A 21,150-nucleotide genomic window follows, 5' to 3' on the forward strand; every position below is an offset into this window, starting at 1 on the left:
TTTAATTTTTTTTCAAAAAAAGTTTGCCGAGTGTCCTAAGTGGGACACTCGGCAAATAAATCGTTTACCGAGTGTCCACTTAGGACACTCGGCAAACCAGAGGGCCCCACCCCCGACGCCTCAAAATACCACCCCCCCCTCCCCCCCGGCCGGCCCCCCGCGCAGATCTACCGGCCGCCCCCCTCTCTTCCCCCCTCTCTTCCCCACCCCGGCCTCCTGCAGCCGCCGCCGCCGCACGCGCCCCCCCTCGGCCCGCCGCCGCCGCCGCACGCGCCCCCTCCCCCCGGCCCGCCGCCGCCGCCACACGCGCACCCCTCCCCCGGCCCGCCGCCGCCGCCGCACGCGCTCCCCCCCGGCCCGCCGCCGCCGCCGCCGCACGCGCGCCGCCCCCCCCCCCCCCCCCCGGCCCCCTCCCCTCCCTCTCCCCCGGCTTACGGGCCAGATCCGGGCGGCGGACGGGCCAGATCCGGGGCGGCGGCGGCGGGTCGTGGCGACCGGGGCGGCGGCGGCGGCGAGTCGTGGCGACCGGGGCAGCGGCTTCGGATCTCGCCGCGGGGCGGCGGCGGCGGCGGCGTCCGTCACGGGCCACCTCATCCACGCCTGCCTCTTCCACGCCCCCAGGTATGCCGCGGCAGATCTGGCGTTCTCCTTTCTTCCCCGGCTGCGGGTCGGCGGCGGTGGCGGCGGCGGGTCGAGGCGGCGGCGGCTGCGGGTCGAGGCGGCGGCGCCGGGTCGAGGCGGCGGCGCCGGGTCGAGGCGGCGGCGGCGGCGGGTCGAGGCGGCAGCGGCGGCGGGTCGAGGCGGCGGCGGTGCGTAGCGGCCGGCCGGTGGTGGTGGCTGGCCGGAGGTTATTTTTTTTTTAATTTTTCGCAAAAAATGTTGCCGAGTGTTTTGTGGCCACTCGGTAAAGTCTTTGCCGAGTGCGCGACACAAAACACTCGGCGAATCGGTGTTTGCCGACTAAGAATTTGCCGTGTGCCGTTTGCCGAGTGTTACACTCGGCAAACGGTTCACCGAGTGTTTTTAGCCCTTCGCCGAGTGCCCCTGGCACTCGGCAATATTTCTGTTTCCCGTAGTGTTGCTCATAGTTTTTCTAAAAAAAATAGAAATCATGCATTTGTAACTAGTCTAACCACTTCTTCCATCCATTTGTACCGAGATTTAAATTTAGAGAATTCTTTAGGTGCAATTTAATTTTTATCCTATTTTAATGGCAACACAAAAGAATGATCTTGCAAAGTTATTGTAGTTTAAAGTATTTTTACGATAAATCTCAGGATATAGTTATCTTCACGGCCTGGTATGGTTGAAGTCAGTGAAAGTTGATCAAGCGAACAAACTACAGATCTACCAGCAGTATATATTTAAAATATTTTGAAGACAAATAATGGAGTAATTAACTTGCATTGGGGTAGATCTGAACAACTGATGCTGCTAAATGATTTAACTGTTAACAATCCTGCTGCGATATCATGCGCCCAGTTTAAAATGCAGCAACATATAGAAACATATTGTGCAGTCAACGGTTATGTAGTTATTAAAAGGCCGCGAGGTCATCATGATCACTTATTAAAGATAGAGATAGGGTACTTCTCATTGTTTGGACAAAGAATCTATTAAAAATCCTAATGACACATATCATTCGTTGAGTTTAAAATGTAGCGTTATGTATACAATTATGCTGTCACCAGCGACATGGTTAAGAGTAGGAAGCCATGATAGCATTGTGTAGGAAGCAATGAGGACATTATTCCCTCTGCTAGTGCCATATAGTCGAGAGTTTGGGCAACATTATGGTTTCTGAAACATAATTTCGACAACTGTTTTCATTAGAATAATATGCATGCGTACAGGAATATATATTGAATTAATTTAATAAAATCATGAAATTTTTAGATTAATTTTCAACATCTGTATCTACACCTATACTTTTATATTTTCTAAAAAAACAATCCTGTCGAAAATGGTGTTTGTGAGGGTAAGTGTTTGAAAAAAGAGGAGAATAGAATATAATCTCGTTTGTCGTAGCATGCAGTTGGAATTATCCCATCATCGCTCGTTCAGGTGCGTCACACTGTTGTTTTTCGATCGTCTCGGGCTGGCATATTTCATCATAATTGTTCTACATGCTTCTTTTTAATTTATATGTAAATGTATCCTTGGTACAAACCCTTAAAAGTTTCACTAAATTGATATTGTGGCTCAAAAGAAATACAATTTTCATTGGTATTCTAAAACGATACACTGCTTTCTGCAAAAAAAAAATCAAATTGCACGTGTTTCAAAACAAAAATTATGTAAATTTCCTCACAAAACATGCATGACCGAGCCTCATGTCCATAGATTATATGGCTGTAAATCGCATCAGCTCAAAAGGAGCGCTTAGTCAATAGTAGAATCATCTAAATCAAGCACCTATCTAGCTTGGAAAAGTGCCTTTTCAAATGCACGCATATTTATGCTGACCACATGATACTTGAAATAAAGCAATTTCTAAGCTAAGTCAGTTCATTATAGAATGTTTAGCCTCGTCGCTCCAATAAAGGTTAGTTTAGTTATGTACTCTCAACCTAATTAAGAAGAAATATTTTGATTTGAATCCAGTAACTTTCAACTAAAAGTTTCAAATCTGAATTTCACTTCAGATCTGTATGGCTTATGTTGGCATAAGGCGCAGACACATGTAGAAACCCTTTCCCCGGTGATTGTTGCGGCTGTAGGGAGTGCTCGCATAGTCCCGTTGAGCCATGATATCGCGTCCAATGCCTTCACAACAAACTCCACAGAGACCCTTCTTACAAAGGATGACAATTGCTTTACCATTGCTGTCAATTTTTGCTAAAGGATGACGTGGGGATCTGATAGATGGAGAGACATACGATGAGTATCACTAACTTCACAACATCATATCGATGGATCATCACATGGGTGTGATAGTTGACTTACATGCAGTATTATATGTTTACTGCATTTCCACATGGGTGATAGTATATATGAGGCCAGCTAATAAGATCCAGTTAAAAGCACCCCTCCTTGGTTGAAGTTTAGAAGGGTCGTTAAAGGACCTTCAATTTGAGGATGGAGTAATAAACTACAAAGGGGTAGATCTTTAAGCCAACTTTGGGATGCATAACGAGCACATCATATTTTGATTTGCCTCTTTCCTATCATTAGGAGTGGCCCGTAGTACGCAAAGAATTTGATATCTATTTAAAATAACGGTGATGTAACATGCTACTTAAAAAAATCGTACTAGCAAAACATATAGCTCCAAATATAATTAGAGAGAGAGCATCATGGTTATACATATTGCTGCTTAGTAAATTAAAGGAAGCCATGAGACCGTCATGATCAGTGATTAAATGTTCAGGGCATAAATAAAGAGATGTGAAGATCGCATCCAGTTGGCCACGCAAACCAATATTTGTGCAGCTAGCATCAGTTGGGAGTTTTGACGGCCACCCACCAGCTGGCATGTTCCATCATATTTTTTAGTTTGTGCTTCAACAACTTAGGGTTCAAGTTTTCGGTGAAATCCCATCAGGAATTCTTGAATTTAGGTCTTCCCCAGACCTGACTTGTATTTTTTTTTGTTATGAAATCTGTTTTTATTAACTTTAGGAAGATTAAATGTCTACAACTAAACATTGCGTGCGGTGTGATGGAAACCATATAACTCTTGTATGTTAGAGAATCGATCTCAGTGCAGGTTGCTTGGATTGACTAGGCAAGCAAGATGGAATTTGTGAGCTTCTCATCCTCGAAATCTTATTACTCCGTTTCAAATTGTAGGTCGTTTTGATTTTTCTAGGTTTATAGATATTTGTATGCATCTAGACATAGTGCATGTCTATGTGCATAGAAGAAAAAAGTAGAAAAGGCAAAACGACCAACAATTTGGAACGGAGGGAGTAGGAATTCAGGATTGGAAGGAATTTCATCCATACGGTAAAAACACGTAAAAAGGAACTAGAATGCCTGCAACCACCCTTGTAAAATGTATCAATGTATCCTTAATACTGAGCATCTAAAACATTGACTTAATTGTACAGGTCGGTAAATATTATTTGAATCAATATTAAGAATAGAAACTTGCTGCAAGTTTAACAAGTCGCGCACGGGTAGCAGTCACAGTTCTTTGTTCTTCGCAGAATTATTCAGATGATTTCTCACAGCTTTTGTTATGATTTCAAGAAAGAAACAGAGACGCATGGATGCTTTGGAAATCAGGGAGCTATTAACCTATTGACGTAATGGAAGAATCGATAACAATGTATAATGTTTTCTCTGCCATTTCTTGCATTTGTAGTTAACTTACAATTTATCCGAGTTATAACTTTTTTGTTCACCATCACTACCGGGGAAAACACCTTCCATCCGCCACACTACCGGGGAAAACACCTTCCATCCGCCACGAACGTACCTATGGGATTAGAACCGGTAATAATGTATTAGTACCGGATCTAATTCCTACATGTATATTTGTTGTGGATAGAAGGTCTCGAAGTTCCTATATATGCATTACGCTAGTAGAGAATTAGCCTTTAGTCCCGATTGGTAGGGTGCAAATCTCCCGAAAATCCATCTGGGATAAACCAACCGGGATAAAAGGGGGGTCTTTTATCCCGAGTCACTCAACCGGGACAAAAGACCCCCCCTTTTATCCCGATTGGTAATACCAACCGGGATAAAATGGGTCACCACGGTCGGTGCTGCAAAAAAAAAATCCCGAGCTCCCAAGTCACAAGTCACGCAATTTTTCACGCGAAATATGCGCATGCGCACTGCGTGGGATTCGAACCCACAACCTCCAACCTCACGTGTAGCTTCCTTGCCATCCCACCTACACACAACATCTGACTATGGAGGGGATGCTATCCTTTTGTATTAACTCGTGGGGGACCCTATTATCCCGGTTGAAAACACCAACCGAGATAAAAGACCCCCTTTTATCCCGGTTGGTATTACAAACCGGGATAAAAGGGTTAGAGGGATTTAGTCCTGTTCTAGTGACCTTGTTGGGGACCCTTTTATCCCGGTTTGAAACACCAACCGGGATAAATGACCCCCTTTTATCAACCGGGATAAAAGGGGGGGTCTTTTATCCCGGTTGGTGTTTCAAACCGGGATATAATGCCTCTCAGGATCTTTTTTTCACACTAGCCTTTGCAACCGGGATAAAAGGTCCCGGTTGGTGAGCCCCCCACCAGTGACCGAGCTTTAGTCCCGGTTGGTGAACCTTTTGTCCCGGGCTAACTTTAAACCGGGATAAAATGGGGTGCATCGAAAGCCAATTCTCTACTAGTGTTAGTATCGGCTGGTGTTACCATCTGGTGCTAATGCCCAACTGGTACTAATGCTTTTCTAGGCTTAGATCTCCAAAGGTGAACTCAAAAGGAAAGCATTTCTTACCTAAATTAGATTTGCTATGTAGGTGAGATGGTAAAGATATGTGTGATGCGAAATCGCGTGACTTGTGTAGCGCCCCTCCCCTCCCCTGTTTAAATTATTCTTTTGGACGCACCACCCTACCAACCTGTGGTAAAAGTTCCTTTTAGTATACCTAGTACATATTCCAAAATCGAGGTTGATGGGTTTTATAACTAGTACTAATAAGAGATGGAAAATAAATACAATGTCTATTTCATATTGTAACTTTATATTTCAATATGTCAAGTTTGTAGATCACCGGACTCGGTTCATGGTATAGATGTCCATGCAGCCTGTGGCTCGCCTGTCCGGCACGAAGCTCCATTTTTTGCCTCGGCCCTAGCCCGGCCTAGCATGGAGGGCTTCATGCCCGTGCTAGCCCGACCTAGTAGCTCGTGCCGGGCATGGGCTGCCACCCCGGCACGACGGGCGGCCCAGCCCAGCACGATCTAAAGGAGCAGGCCCTTAGCGGCCCTGTATAAATACAAATACCAGAAAACTCTAGCTGGCCAACCCTAGATCATTTCACCTCCACCCCACCACCACCCTACGCTTGCCACGTTTGTCATCGAGCTGCCGCCCGCCCGCCCGCCTCCCTCCCTCGTTATGCTCGCCACTTGCCAGGTGCTTCAACTCCGGTGTCTAGCCTCCCGTAGCTTCTACCCTTAGGTGGCCACCCTCTTGGCCTCCTTGTTGAAGCCACACCGCACCTGGCGGATGGCGCTCCCCTCCTCCCCTCTTAGCTCTAGGCACGACCATGGGTTGTGCAGCTCGGGAGCTGCTCTAGCGCCGCCCCTCTTCGAGCCGCACTGATCCTGCCAGCGCAACCCCAGCCTCCCGCTCAATCGCTCCGCGCAGATCCTAGCGGTTGGGGTGGTAGGTACCTGACAGGTGGAGATGCGCACGAGGAAGCTCGTCAACTTGGAGCCTAGAGGCGGCGGTGGCGCACAAGGGGCAGCTGGCTGTGCAGGCCCACCGTGCCTCGGGCCGGCCTGTAGCCTGCCGTGCTTGTGCTTGGGCTGCCAGCTTAGCTCGTGGTCGGGCACGGCACGGCACGGTAGCATCATCGTGCCGGGCCAAGCACGGTGCAACCACGCCCATGCCTTGTTGGGCCCGTGCTAGGTCGGGCTGGGTGGCCCGAATGGCCATCTATAGTTCATGGTAGATTATATAGAAGGGAGATTGGGATCAGAGGGAGATCCAGCTGCCCTACGGCCAGCCGCACCTAGGAGGAGGAGGAGGCCATCAGTGTGCTGGTGGGCAGCAGTGTCATGGCAGCGGCGGCGCTAGCGCAATGACGGCGGGAAGGCTGTTTTTGAAGACCGTAGCAAAAGGTAGGAGAGGGACTAAGCCCTTTTTCCTACTTGATTGAATCCATTGCATCTCCCCTCATATTTATGTGGAGGAGCCGACTTGACTTACAAACAAACCTGACTCGACTTGAACAAGCAAACCTATTTTCTATACTCTTTCCAAACCTAGACGGATTTTTGGCGGCAGCCATGCTACACTAACTAGCACGTTCCTTTGGTCGGCGTGTTGGGCCTGTTGGGCTGTCCCAGGCCCAGGCGCCCTAGATACATGACACTATTTATATGTTCCACGATTATCAAATCACCTGCGATCAAGTTGTCGTGTCCTAATACATTTTTATATATACCATTCAGATTTGTTTGGTTACTTTTTTCTGCTAACATTATAAAATTAGGAAACGTCATTTCATTTATTGTTGTCCAACTGCAAGTTACTCCATTAAATTGCTGTCATATATGAGTCTAATTAACTTTACCAGTCTTCATTTCAATACAAAGATCATTTCCATGTAGCTATACCAGAATATATGTATAATCAGTTCTGCTTATTATTGCAAAAAAATCTCCATCAGGACCCGCAGTCTATTGTATTTTATCCTTTTTGCATTGAGCCCACTTTATATATTCATGAAATTCTTGCTGCAACGCTCGAGGGAATTCACCTTGTAAATAGACCATATGTAATAAAAACAACATGAAGCAAATGAACCACTACTAGCAGCTAGCTAAACGTTTGAAGTTAGAGTCGCTTTTCTGATCGACTAATCCTTCTCAAATCAACATATATAACTCAAACTTGCGCACAAAATATAAATAAGGCAGAAGAAGGCACACAATACCAGGAAAAGACTAACAAAGATCGGAATCTCATAATCATACAAAGCCACGCTGTCATGCCATCACGAAACGATACTCTTCCAGCACCGTACCCCCTGTCCGTCGTCTCAGGAGTGGCCAAGTCTTAGCTCTAGATCCAGACGCTCTTCCGCGTCGTCGCCATGGCTGCACGCTCCCATCCTCAACTCCAAGTTCTTGATCGCCTCGATGTCCTTTGTCAAGGCGGACGACGACGATGCCAAGGAGAAACGGCAGACGCCCGGCTTTGCCGCTGGCGGCACAGCCGAGCCTCCATCGCTGGCAGCACCGTGCGCGCGACAACCTGAGCTCATGAGTTCAACAACTGCGCGACTAGGGTTAGGGTTTGGAGGGGGAGCAGCAAGAGCTAGATGGTGGTGTGAGGAGCACTGGTGGTGGATCAGCCTGGCCCTGTCCAACCTGTGGACGTTCATGTGACCTCCCAGCCCTTGTGCTGACCTGAACTCCCTCTTGCAATACCCGCAGATGTGGGACGTCGCGGAGGACGACGACCTTATCTGTGGCGACGGCCATGAAGAGGAGGCGGCCAAGCTGAAGTTGTCGCTGCAAGGTAGCTGCTGAAGCTTGGTGTAGCCATCATCTCTCTCCATATAGGCGGCTTGCTGGTCTAAGTCTAACTACCTTGGGGAGTGGACAATGGAGGGAGCCTCTGGGGGAGAGAGCCATATATAGCTAGCCAGCTAGTTGGGCTAACGAATAGTAGTGTCCTCTATAGAATCTGCCAGTACTGAAAGCAAAATAGTAACAGTACGAGGTATATAAATCCACAACAATATATATAAAGAACAGACCAAGTTTATGGCATATTTTTATCTATAGCTACAGCTATATGTTTGCATGTCTAGTTGTTCAAATTTTTTATTTGATATATATTTTATTTTAGTTTTACATAGATTGCCCTCGTTATACATATATAGACTTTTTATTTGATATATATTTTATTTTATTAGCTGGGAACAAACAGGGCCTGAGCTGCATGCACTTATATGTTTGTGTGTCTAGTTTTTCAAACGTTTTATTGATCTATATTTTGTTTGGTAAAAATAAAACAAGGGGCTCTCATTTTAAGCCTAACGCAAGATCCCCTCATTCTGGGCGGTGCTCCAGTGATGGGTGACGCTCCGCCAACCTTAAGGTGGAGGGTGGAGGCAGGTTGCGGGTGGGATGGAGAAGGCAGCGGGGGCACCACCCATCGGGGTTGTGTAAGTAGACAACCGGTGGGCGGGCGGTAGCTAGGGCGGGGACATTGGTGCCAAGTGGCCATTGGTAGATCGGAGTAGAAGACTGGGAGACGAGGGCACTTGCGCGGGATGAGACAGGGGAAGGGGAGGGAGAAGATGGGATGAGATGGGGCCACACGGAATATAAGTGGAAGGGGTCCGTTAAATGGAGAGGATTCTTGTTGTCTCCATTTCATTTTAGTTTTACAAGATTAATTATATTGCCCTTGCCATATACAGACCCCATTTGGATCATTTAGAGCTAACCATTAACAACTTTGTTAGCAAGGGGTATGCAAACAAATAGGGTTTGAGCTAATTTGTAGCGGCTTAATAATAGGTAGCTACTCCTTCCGTTCCAAATTATAAGTCGTTTTGACTTTTCTAGATGTGTCTAGATATATAGTGTTTACTTATGTACCTAGACATAGCATATATTTACATGCATAGCAAAACCTACATGAACCTTAAAAGAGCCAAAACGGCTTACAACATTTATGGATGGAGTACGAGAATTTAAACGGGACCACCAAGCAGTACTGCTCGTTGTTACATACGGTTACTTTATTTCCTGTAAAAAAAGATTCCTGCTTGCATGCGTCCCCTGGCCAGGCCCCGTCCCCCCTCCGCCCGCTGCGGACACACGGACGTGTGATCCACTGCACGGGCCGGCCCACATATTCTCAAGCTGTGCCGATCTCGGGCGCATCCGGACATGCGCGCTCAGCTCGCTCGTGAATAATCCCGGCAGGTGTAGGCTGCGAGCTAGTGCTCACTCCCCGGCTAGTGCTAGCTACAGTAGCTGCACCGCATGCATGATGAAGGCTGCACAGCATCATGCATCGTTGCCAAGCTAGCCAAAGCGAAAGCGCGCGCAGGCGAGGTGCGTGGCCCGCCCGGCGCGGCCTTCCCATCGATCGTCTCTTGCAGCAGTCGAGTCGTTTGACTGCACCGATCGAGATCGATCGGCATTATTGCCGCGATCGCACGCAGTTCCTTCATTTATTCCCTTTTTGACACACGCGCGGGTCGATCAACTCGGCCGGGCTCCATGCATGCATGGTTACACGCTGGTCACCGGTCGTGGCGGACGTCGCATCGGCACCGGAGGCGGCAGCTGCCATGCATGTGATGAGGACCGGCGAATTCAGCATCAGACTGCACTCCTGCTCCATCGGACGACATACTGTAGCTCGCAGCACAGTGCACAGTCGTCTGGGAGTTACCGGCGTATGAACCGGATCGCGATCGGACCCAAGACGAGACGGTGCCACGCAGTACCATGTCGCTAATTTACATCGCAGCCAGATCGAACTCCTAGTAGTTTGCACACACAGCAACTCCATCATTCTCACCTAGCTCTGCATGATGACTGCATGCCAGCTCAGCTTATTATACAATCAATGTGCATATATGGTCGCTCTCCTCTCTTGAATATCAGCACCGGTGGCACTGCATCGTCCGTGCATGAAGATATTAATTATTGATCCTTCCTTCACATGCATGGAGTTTCGGGCCAATTTTTCAAACTAGGCACGGACTGGTTCGGACTTTGCGTTCTTTTTTTTAGTTAAAAATAAATGAAATAAGGCTTGGACTTGCCCAATTTTTTCGTGCCTACTTTTCATTGACCAAGCCCGGCCCTACAGCAAGAGTTCATGGCCAGGTTCAAAACGGTGGGCTCAGGCCGGACCAGCCCTAAAATGCTAGGTCTAGATGAGGTGCGCGTGGAGAGAAAACCGCCCGCAACAAAAAAACATGTTTCAACAATTTACTACACCAGCCCTTGCAACGACTTGCAGGTGAAATGGTTCATGCACCACTATCGAGTCTCGCACAATCAGGCACCTCACAACGGTGTGTTAATGGTATAACAAGCGATGAGACTTCTATGCAGTACGTCTCCTGCTGTCTTGCAGTGGGCCTACGCGTCAGTGACTCATCAACTGCAAAGAGAGGTACTGCATAGGATCTGCTTCCATAACCAGTGATTTATCATCATAAATGCATCAATATGTACTACAAGAACTTAGCACCCAAATTATCATCTAAGAACAAATGCAACTAAACAATCCGTGGCCAAAATCATTTTTCTTGCAATGACAAAATATCTAAACAAAGTTCAATGTCCCAAACTCATAATGACTATAAATGAATTGAGACTCTTAACACTTTTTTTGGTCACAGTGAGAAACTAAAAATTTCTCAGAATGATATTATATTTAATGGGGCCATCAAGGATCCTCTTGCGCCTTCAATTATATTAAATGGGGCCATCAAGGATCCTCTTGCGCCTTCAATTCGGCAATTTTCTTCACCAACTCCGGCACCGTCGAATCTGGCACAGTGTTATCCTAAACGTAAAATGGTAAACAATCGGTTACCTGCTGTTTAGCCATTATTCGGTCTAAACGGCTGATTAAACGGGCCAAACGGCTGATTAAACGGGTCAAACGGTTGATTAAACGAAAACGGCTTGCCACCGTTTAGCGTTTAAATGCTGTTTAAACGGCCTATTGACCGTTTAGCCGAACAGTGATCTAGCATCATGATCGATTCCGGCCATCTATTGTTCCATATGGACCTCTGACCTGTCGTCCTTGGTGGGAGTTTGGGTGCATGATTACCGATATAGCACCATTTTTCTTTCCAATCTGTGTTGGAGTCCTTCAAGGTGTAGTCAAGATATTGATCTACAAATCCCTGACTCAACTGGATCCTGGCACCTCCGACTACCGCTAGACACTTGGAGTTGGGCTGTGGTTTGACTCGGAAGAAATGGTGGAACAAACTTAAATGGGGTCAGATCCCTAAGAAAGCTTCATAGAACTGGATGAAGGTCGCAGTGTGTACAATACCGTTGGGATTAAGGTGCACGAACTCCAACTTGTAATGATGCAATATCCTGCTAAGGAAGTCGTAGCACGGGACTCCCAGGCCGCACTCAAGAAAATGAGGGACGATCACCATCTCATCGGCATCCATCTTCATTGGAACCGCTTATCCATGAGCGGATCTCCACTCGATAAGCTCTTTGCTCTGCAAATAGCCCTTCACTAGATGCTCAAGGTTGCGCAAGTGCACACCTGATTGGGGATCTGATCCGTGTCTACCTTCCCCATCTTGGGTGGCAGCAACTCCAAGTCCTTCTTCTTCTTCTTCTTCCCCTTCCCCGTCTTCTGCCCAGCAGCTTTCCTACCCATTCTTGTTGTCACGAGCGATTTCACTCACATCCACTCGAGGGTTGTGGATCGGGAGGTGGCGGCGCTAGAGCTACAGTATGGCTGAAGGTGAAGGGGGCAGATGGGAAGTGTGAAAGAAAAATATAGTTCCTCTCCGTTATCTATAGATGGTGTTTCACTGTTTCTCTGGCTCTCTGAAAATATGGGATTTAATTGCGAGTTCACCATTATTTCGTGATATGATACTTTTTTTCTCCAAGTTGGACACATTTACTGTTTTTTGACCCTTAAGCCTACAAAACTAGTCGGCTTGAGGCTCGGGAGCTATATGACACATGTCCATCAGCATGATGTTTAAATTTTTCTTGGAAAGGTAGCAAATTATAAAATTAACCCTCAGCCTGATTCTTCAATTCAACCTAAGGCTTAGGGGCTACTCCATATGGAGTGCGGCTTTCATCGCACATCCTTAAAGAAATTCAAAGATGAAGATTACAAAATCAATATGATCGGGACTTGGGCTCATCATAGCCTTATGGCAGCTTTGAGGAAGTTTGAAAATTCAACTGAAGAAAGTACTTGAAGAGAAGCAAAACTACTCGGTAAGGACCTAAAAAGTACTCGGTGGCTACTGCACTCGATTATCTTGTCCGATATACATCTATAGGCCCACCAGCAGGGCAACGAACTGCCTTAGATTTAGGATAGGACATCCAGGCACATCTGACATGAAGATTACGGTGCATAATGATGTAGTTGACTTTGCTATAGATAGAACTAGTTCTATTCGGATTGATGGAAGGTACTCAATGTAATATAATTAGGATGTCCACTATCTTAACCGACTAGGATTCTTTTAACAACCGACCTGTGTTGACTAGGATTCTTTTAACAACCAACCTATGTTGACGCTCACTATTGACATACTTTTACCCTTGTTTATCTTCAATAATGATATAAATTTAATACCTAAACTATTGATTACACCTAATAAACCAGTCATTTTCACATATGCAACATATTTTGGAGGATATTTTATTTTTGTAGGGAATTAGACCTAAAAGTATATTTTTGGATAAAGCACTAAACGAGCATCGAACCAAACGAAGTCAGAGGCCAACGGGCCTATGAAGGGCCTAGGCCGATTGGCCAAGAGGAGCTCAGGCTGATCGGCCTAGGGTCTTCTGGAGGCTTCCGACACCCATCTTTGACAAACAATCCTCCAAGATGACTTAAGGGCTAAGTTTGTGAGGATATGGCAATGATCACTTCGGGATCAAAGAGGAATCAAAGAAGATCAAGAGGATATTTGGAAAGTCATTGAAGATGAATCTCATCCTAAAGCAATCGACGTGTCAGACCCACATACAAGTGAAAATAGGACTTCAAAGTACCAGAGGAGACTTGGAGACGAAGTAGGACACGAGGGGCCAAAAGGAAGGCCTAGACCGATCGGCCTAGACCCTCCCAGGCCGATAGGCCAGGGGGTTTCCTTCGCCCCCTCGCCTTCCAATTTTTTCCACACGCTCTCTAGACTATAAATGTCCCGAAAAATCCACCGAGCCTCATATCCAAGACGACGTACTCGATGTGAAGCAGCAGAGAGGCAAAAGAACTTGAGGGACATCTCTTCGGAGAGCCGAGGGCCGTGCAGTTGTCGGAGGTTAGTGTAGGCGAACCTCTACCAGCGTGATCATCCTACGAGGAAGATCACAATGGAGTTCTGGAGCTAGGAGTCATCAAGATCAAGGTAGGATCCCAGTGGTGATCTTGTGATGTACAATCATTCATGGTGAAGTAATAGATGCGTTCATATTCATAGTGATCTAAGTATCTCCTTGGATGGTTTTATGCTTTATCGGGTTTGTTTGCTTTTCAATCTATGAATCGATGATAGATTGCCTAGGGTGTTCTTGTGGTCACGGTGACCAGATTTGCATGCCTGATCTACCGATGAGTATAACATGTTCTTATGATCATGCCCTTAGCCTGCTTGCGCTGATAGATGTGATCATGATAGGATCTTTCTTGTGTAAGATAGGGGGTTTCGGGATCCGGACCAGAGATGTAGATTTAAAGATGTTTTTACTAAGATCATATATGTGTTGCTTTGTTATCTATGCTCAGAACTACAACATATACATAGTCTAGATTGCTCTAGATTCGTTACCTTTGCTCTATCTGTTATCTGTCTGTACATGGTTAGTAGATTGGATCTGAATCTCTCATAAACACCAAGCTAACACTAGCAATGCTAGTTGAAATAGATCTTGTGTTATAAGTTCCACAGATTGATAAACCTTGGGGAATACTCTGAGGGAAGAGCTACAATTGATCCGTATGCTTGCGGTTCACAAGTTGGCATGCTAACAGCCGTCAACAAGCTGTAACCTTGCCCCCAGATATATAAGGTGAGGCAGGGACCCTCCATAATATCTCATACGCTCAACGTAATATAATCCCTATACAAGATGTAGGGTATTAGTATTACGTTATTCAGCATCCCGAATGTGTCTAATTTGTCTCTGCGTTCACCTCCGAGTTCCTCATCTCGATGAAACCCCTCCAACAAATCCACTACTTCAGGATACCCCTCGTTAGGTTGCGGATCTAAGCAGTGACATCGCCTCATCTTATTGCAAGTACCACATGAGAGTAGGCAGCATCTTAGTATATTGGGTGTCCATGTAATCTATATTTAGTTGCATGTCTAGGAGTTCAACTTAAAAGCTTAAGATAACAAGAAAATATGAGCAATTCAATTATACTTTAATATCTCCCCACATGCAGGCTCTATTAAGCCTTAAATCGTAAAACTAGGAGCTGAATATAATTTTTTTATCTAATCTTGCTACGAGGATTTGAACTCAACGCCTATAAAGCTGATACCATAGAATTATATGCACCAAATACTAGTTCAACCTAAAAGCTTATACTGATACTGATGGGGAGATGTAGACAATTCATTTATATACTTCCTGGAATCCACTAAGTCTGTATGGGCCTGGCTCTGGAACACTGGATTTTCCTAAAGCCATCCAACACTTGATTTTTTAGGCCATTGGATGAAGATCGGACAATCTACCATGATTTTCAATCTATAGAGCCATTCTTCCCCTAGCTCTCTACACGTGTCCTCCCATCTCCAACGACCGAATCTTCCATTGCCTACCATTACCACGCCTACCCAGCTTTGCAGGGAAGTCGCACGAGGTAACCCATCCGAACATCACCTAATGAACCGGCGGCATCCCACCACTTTACCATCCCAATCCTCCACCACCAGCCTAGTCAACTTGAAACCCCAGACACTATTCTATGCCCAAGAAGTACTTTGGTAAGTGGTGTCCAAGCCTAAGGAGTAATGTGGTAAATGCCAACCTCCTTGTTAGTATTTGTTGTCCTATTCGCGGATATATACATGCACGTGCCCGAAAAGGGCTTTTTGGTGGGCAAGAAGCTCAACTTTTCTTCCACCTGTATATTCCTCTCTTATATTATGGGTAATCCTTTACGAACTATCTAACGTGTTGAACCTAGCCCATTTTTCCTTGCAATGCCCTTTGTTTTTTTCCTCGAGAAGAGCTCTTTGTTGCGCATAAGTAATTATCTATGGTACCTTACAACCATTGTAAAAATCTCATTTTATTGTAACAAAAAAGATTAAGCGGCCGAATACCTATTTAGCCATTCGAAATGGCTATAGCCATAGCAGAATTTACCATATCGCAAATTGAATTGGTAGTATGTTTCTTTTCTGTGCAATGCATCTTAGAAAAATCGTAACTTTTTCATATAAACTTAATTGGAGAAACATTTATATGAAAAACCTAGATCTCGATGAGATCTATAAATTTGTAGTTCACAACGTTTCATTTGAAACCATATGATATCAAAATAATTGATACAATGTTGCAGACCACATTGAGCTATGTAATTTTCATATAATGTATATATTTGTTGATGCCGGATTTTGACACGTGTTTTGAATCGACGTCAAAGAAGGAGAAAGGGGGCCGATGCGGCAGGCTAGAAGCTTAGGAATCGGCCAATTGAAGCTACAACATTTTGGTCGACTAGCGGAGGAGGAGGCTGGCCGATTGGAAGTCAAAGTGGCTTTGCCAGTTTGGGCCTTAGGTGAGCCGAGATAAAAGATTTGCTGAAGAAAGAGATAGGCCCGTAGGAAAGTAATAACCAACTCAAGTACGAGTCGAGTTTGTAAATATTTGTTGTCGTTTAAAATTAGAGATAAATTCTAGTTGGTTAGGAAATCAGTTGTAACAGGCTATAAATAGCCACCCCTAGAGGTTTGTGAACAACAACACATCAATCAATACAACAAATCTACTTTTTCCTCGTACTTTACTTTCAAATTGGCGACTTCACCAAAATAATTTTTCTTTCACGAGTTCGTACGGGTTGGCAGGGCTGCATCGACACGATCTCCGGCCGATTCTGTAAGTTCCTTTTATCGAGTAATATCTAAGCGTTAACTTCGGGTGCATCGCTGTTGTTTCGTTTGGATTTATTCACCAGTTATCGATATCAACTAGAATCATAGGTTTTACCTGTTATTTTAGTTTTTATTACCAGTTATCCAGCTTGAGATACAAACTCTCGGCTTTTATTACTTTTATTCTTTGTTATCACATAGCCGATTAGATCTATCCCAAGTGTTGCTTCTCTAGCGTTGTTTAGCTTGCTCTAGTAAGTTTTCTTTATAATCGCTATGCGGTATCGACTGTTTTATAGCTGGTCACCTCTACAATGAATCAGCCGATTCACCGATACGCTTTTTAAGACAGATCGGAACTTTAGCCGATCGAGGCCCCTAGAATTTAATATTTTTGTTTCCTTGTCAATCAACATGTTAGATTGACTAGCACGCCACGCGAACCGCACCAGGGCGATAACCTGAACAGGAGTTAAGCAGATTCTCCCGGGTCGTGTGTCCGACGCTGAGGATCGTCGACCGATTTTCAACGCCAACACACTTTTGGCACGCCCGGTGGGACCTAACCAAGATCCAACATGTCGAAGGCTACTGAGATTTCTGAGGATAACGTCATCGAAATCACCGAAGCAGATCTCAAGGACGATCAGAAGGAAGAGATAGCAAGGGCCTTAAAAGAATATAGAAAGACATGCCTACAGTCCTTTAGTCAAACCAGGAGCGGGGAGACGGTCAAGAAATCTCCTCTGCCAACTACTCGCCACATCACCATCGCCGAGGACTCAGGAAAGATGTCTGATATGATACAATAGTCGGTCTAACCTTGTAATGTTAGATGTGATCTTGTTATTTGCTCTATAAATGGAAGGAAATAGATAAAAATGCAAGATCACTTTTGTTAGGTTCTTGATGCCTCTATTTAACTAGGAAAAATACTAGCTTCTGGTTGCTACATGTTTTGCCTTGCTCAAATAAATGCATGTAGTTAAATACACTTAAATATGATAGTTTGAGTTGTTTAAAAACTCAAAAATAGGATAACTTTCCAAATGAGTTGTGAGCAACCCTAAAGTGACCCCACCCTTTCTTTGTAAAATCTAAGTTTCTAAAACTTTATATGTGTACACAGTCACCATCAATCAAACCTAGGGTTTAAAACACGAAATCACTTTATCTCACAAGGAACTCAATTTAAATCTTAACTTGGGTCACATGTTTAACTTACACTCTACAAAATCTTTTGAATATATCTTGCTTGTGAAAACGTGAACTTGAATATTGCATATGCATCTCGTGTAGAAGCGAATCTCGCAGACGGGACATACGAACTGCTCCCGATGACCGGGGAAGTACCTACCGAGCTACATCACGTCGAGGTTGAGCAAGAGCCTAGTCACTAACTTAGAACAGGAAGGCAAGCCCCGGAGCATAACCTAGGTTTCTAAATTCATGCAATATCTATGTTACTTATGCTTGTGCATTTACGTTCATAGGAGTTGATTGAAAACCTAGTTGCATGATCTTAGGTACCTATGGTTGAATACTAGCATGGTAGGCCGAGTAGCTGCAATGCTAAATAGCACTCAGTAAAAGTCGAGTGATTTCCTGTCACTCGCGAGTTATAGGAGTTGCGTGTTTACTTATACTACAACTATATGCATGATGGACGGGACCAGGTTTGGTTCCGATTTGGTGGTTTTGTCCCGTCTGTCTAATGATGAACATGCTAAGGCCGAAATGTGTCGGTGTTCGTGGTCAAGTGTTTGAAAGTACTAATATCATATCAAGTATGGGATAGGGAAGTCTAGTACCTGATCGAACAGGGACGTGAGCGGACAGTCCCACTATCTCTGGAACGGAGTTTCCCCTGGTGCATCATGTGGCTGCAAGTGCAGTCATAGTACGGCGTCGTCCGGGACCATGGGGCCTTGTATCCAAGGGAAGTGGCCCTGACACGTAGCTGGGGATTGATGGGGATGGTTGACAAGTGAAGCGAACCCGTCATGGTACACGCGGATATCGTGGGGTTAGGTTCACCTTGCAAGGTTTAAAAACTTGATTCGAATTGTCTGCCTCTCACAGTTTGAGACTGCTTGACTACTGTGCTGCACTGAGTAACAAGTGAAATAAAGAATGATTATCTTAAATAATGATGCTTGGAATAAAATTGTTTGCTCAACTTGCTTGCTTAGAATAGGTTGCTTACCTAGAATAAATAATCTATTAGAACCTGCTGCTAAAACTTGAAAGTAAGGACCTACTTAGATGCTTTTGGTAAAACAAACCCCTCAGCCAAAAAGCCTTGCATGTCTACAAGTCGGTGGAGTAGTTACCACCCGACAGGTTAGTCTTGTTGATTATTAGTATACTCAGCCTTACTTGTGGCTTTACTTTCAAGTAACTTGGGTGTTAGTGCTTTTGCTGAAAGTGTGACTTGGCCGACCCAACTCCCTCCGAGTTGGACTGTCGAGTGGAACCCGTCCTCGGCCGGCGAGGATCACGGTAACTGATATCATGGCCGGCTTCACCATGATATTTCTGCTTCGACGTTTAGTTGCCATCCTTTTTTTGCTGCTTAAACTTTGAACAATTTACTTTACGCACTATTTGAACTCTTGTGGTGTAATAAATTGAAGTTGCCTAAGTTAATTTACTTGGAATGTTGTAATCTCTGGAACTCGCCTTCGTGTGACTATGCTTAACTTTCATCCTGAACAAGTGGTTTGTCGGGTGAAACCTGACTGACTACCACTTTAACTTGATTAAAGTGTCCGCTTACATGTGAGACGGTGTTAAGTACACTTTAGCTAGGTTAATTTTGGTGGCTCCGCCACACCACCTACCTTTCAAAGGATGTATGTCTGTCTTGATGCATTGAAGAAGGGATTTCTTGCTGGTTGTAGAAAGGTAGCAGGTCTTGATGGCTGTTTCTTTAAGGGAGCCACTAATGGAGAGCTACTTTGTACTATGGGTCTGATTGGGTATTTATATCTGACCAACAAAAGGGAATTCTAAATGCAGTCAGCTATTGGGCTCCTTAAGCTGAGCACAGGAACTGTGCTAGGCACATTTATGCAAATTGGAAGAAGGAATTCACTGACAAGGAATGGCAGAAGCTATTTTAGGGGTGTGCCAAGGCTCCTTGTATTATGTTGTTCAACAAAGCTAGAGTAAGGCATGCAAAAGAGACACATGCAGGAGTTCAAGCTATTTTGAACACACACGAGCATTGGTCAAGGACTTGATTCAAGTTGGGATCAAACTGTGATTCTTTGGACAACAACTTGTGTGAGTCATTCAACAAGTGGATAATTGAGGCTAGGTTTTTTCCTATCATCACCATGCTAGAAACCATTAGAAGGAAGGTTATGGTTAGGATTCATGATAACAAAGGTAAAGAGGTGGGTGACTAAGATTTGCCCAAATATTTTGAGGAAAATGAATGCTTACATCACCTAGTTAGGTAAGTGCCATGCTATTTGCAATGGAGCATCACAATATGAAGTCATGCATTTTGACAATAGGATCACGTAGACCTAGAGAAAAAAGTGTGTTCATGTAGGTATTGGCAATTGTCAGGATTGCCGTGCCCTTATGCAATTTCATGCATATTTTTCAAGACCAACAGCTTGGATGAATACATAGCAACTTGTTATTCAGTTGATTCATTCCACAAAACATATGCACATTGCCTCCAACCTATTGAGGGCATGAACAACTGTATCTGATAGAGAGAAGCTCAAGGCACCAGGATATGTTAGGATGCTTGGAAGGACAAAGACAGAGAGGAGAAGGGATCAATTGAGCCACCCAAGGGCTCAAAGATGTTAAAGGTTGGTACTGTCATTAGATGCACAAAGTGTAAACAGATTTGTTATAACAGATCCACATGTGAGAAGAGGAATGCAGCTTCTGCTAGGACTCCAAGTACTACTCCAAGTGCAATGATTGTGGTGTCCAACACCCAATCAAGCTGTACATCCTCAAAGAAAAGGAAGCCATCAACTGATAGCAATAAAAAGTCTCCAGCAAAGGTAGCAACATAACTTAGTATTCTACATCATCAATTCATTTTGTTTTACATTATCTAACAAACTCTTTTCATAGAAGATGATCAAGACAAGTGCAAATGTAAGAGTGTCAAGTGTCACCGGTGGATTTGCTATTGTCAACTTGGTGGCCAATGTCCCAAGATCACAAGCTAGCTCGAGTGCAACCATAAAAATCACTTTGGGATTAGCTACTGCTCATGTATCTGCTAGTGCACCCAAGAGCCGAAAACCTGCAACAAAGCAAGGGCCAATGCTTCTACTCCCACCATGGAATTTAGCAAAGCTCTAATGTGAAATGCAGCTTCTGATTTTAAATCCATGTAATGGCATGTTATCTTGAACAATTTCAATTTGTCGTTGTCAAGATTAGCGGATCAAGACTACGGCTAGTAAATTTCTTTTATGCGCGTAAGGCTTCGGATGATGGCGTGAGAGGACACGGGGTTAGACTGGTTCGGGCAGGAATAGCCCTACGTCCAGTATGAGGAGCTACTCATGTTACTCACGCGTGGTCTGTAGTAGGGGTTACAAACAGGTGAGAGAGGGAGCCGGTCCCAAGTCTCTTGGGTGTACACTGATGCTCGTAAGGAGAGTGTGTGGGTTCTGTTGGCTTCAGAGTCCTCC

At 44.9% G+C, this 21,150-nt stretch overlaps 1 protein-coding gene and 1 pseudogene across 1 annotated transcript; one reads left to right on the plus strand and one right to left on the minus strand.

Moving 5' to 3' along the window:
* Window positions 1-7,567: 7,567 nt before the first annotated feature.
* LOC117846092 (uncharacterized) lies at window positions 7,568-8,231 on the minus strand. Its single transcript, XM_034727194.2, has one exon. It carries the CDS (start codon window positions 8,207-8,209, stop codon window positions 7,688-7,690), a length of 522 nt encoding a protein of 173 aa, XP_034583085.1. The 5' UTR covers window positions 8,210-8,231; the 3' UTR covers window positions 7,568-7,687.
* An 8,821-nt stretch (window positions 8,232-17,052) lies between these two features.
* On the plus strand, window positions 17,053-20,815 carry LOC140221903 (uncharacterized; annotated as a pseudogene).
* Window positions 20,816-21,150: the final 335 nt, after the last annotated feature.

Source organism: Setaria viridis, chromosome 2 (genome assembly GCF_005286985.2).
Source record: "Setaria viridis chromosome 2, Setaria_viridis_v4.0, whole genome shotgun sequence".
Classification (NCBI taxonomy): domain Eukaryota; kingdom Viridiplantae; phylum Streptophyta; class Magnoliopsida; order Poales; family Poaceae; genus Setaria; species Setaria viridis.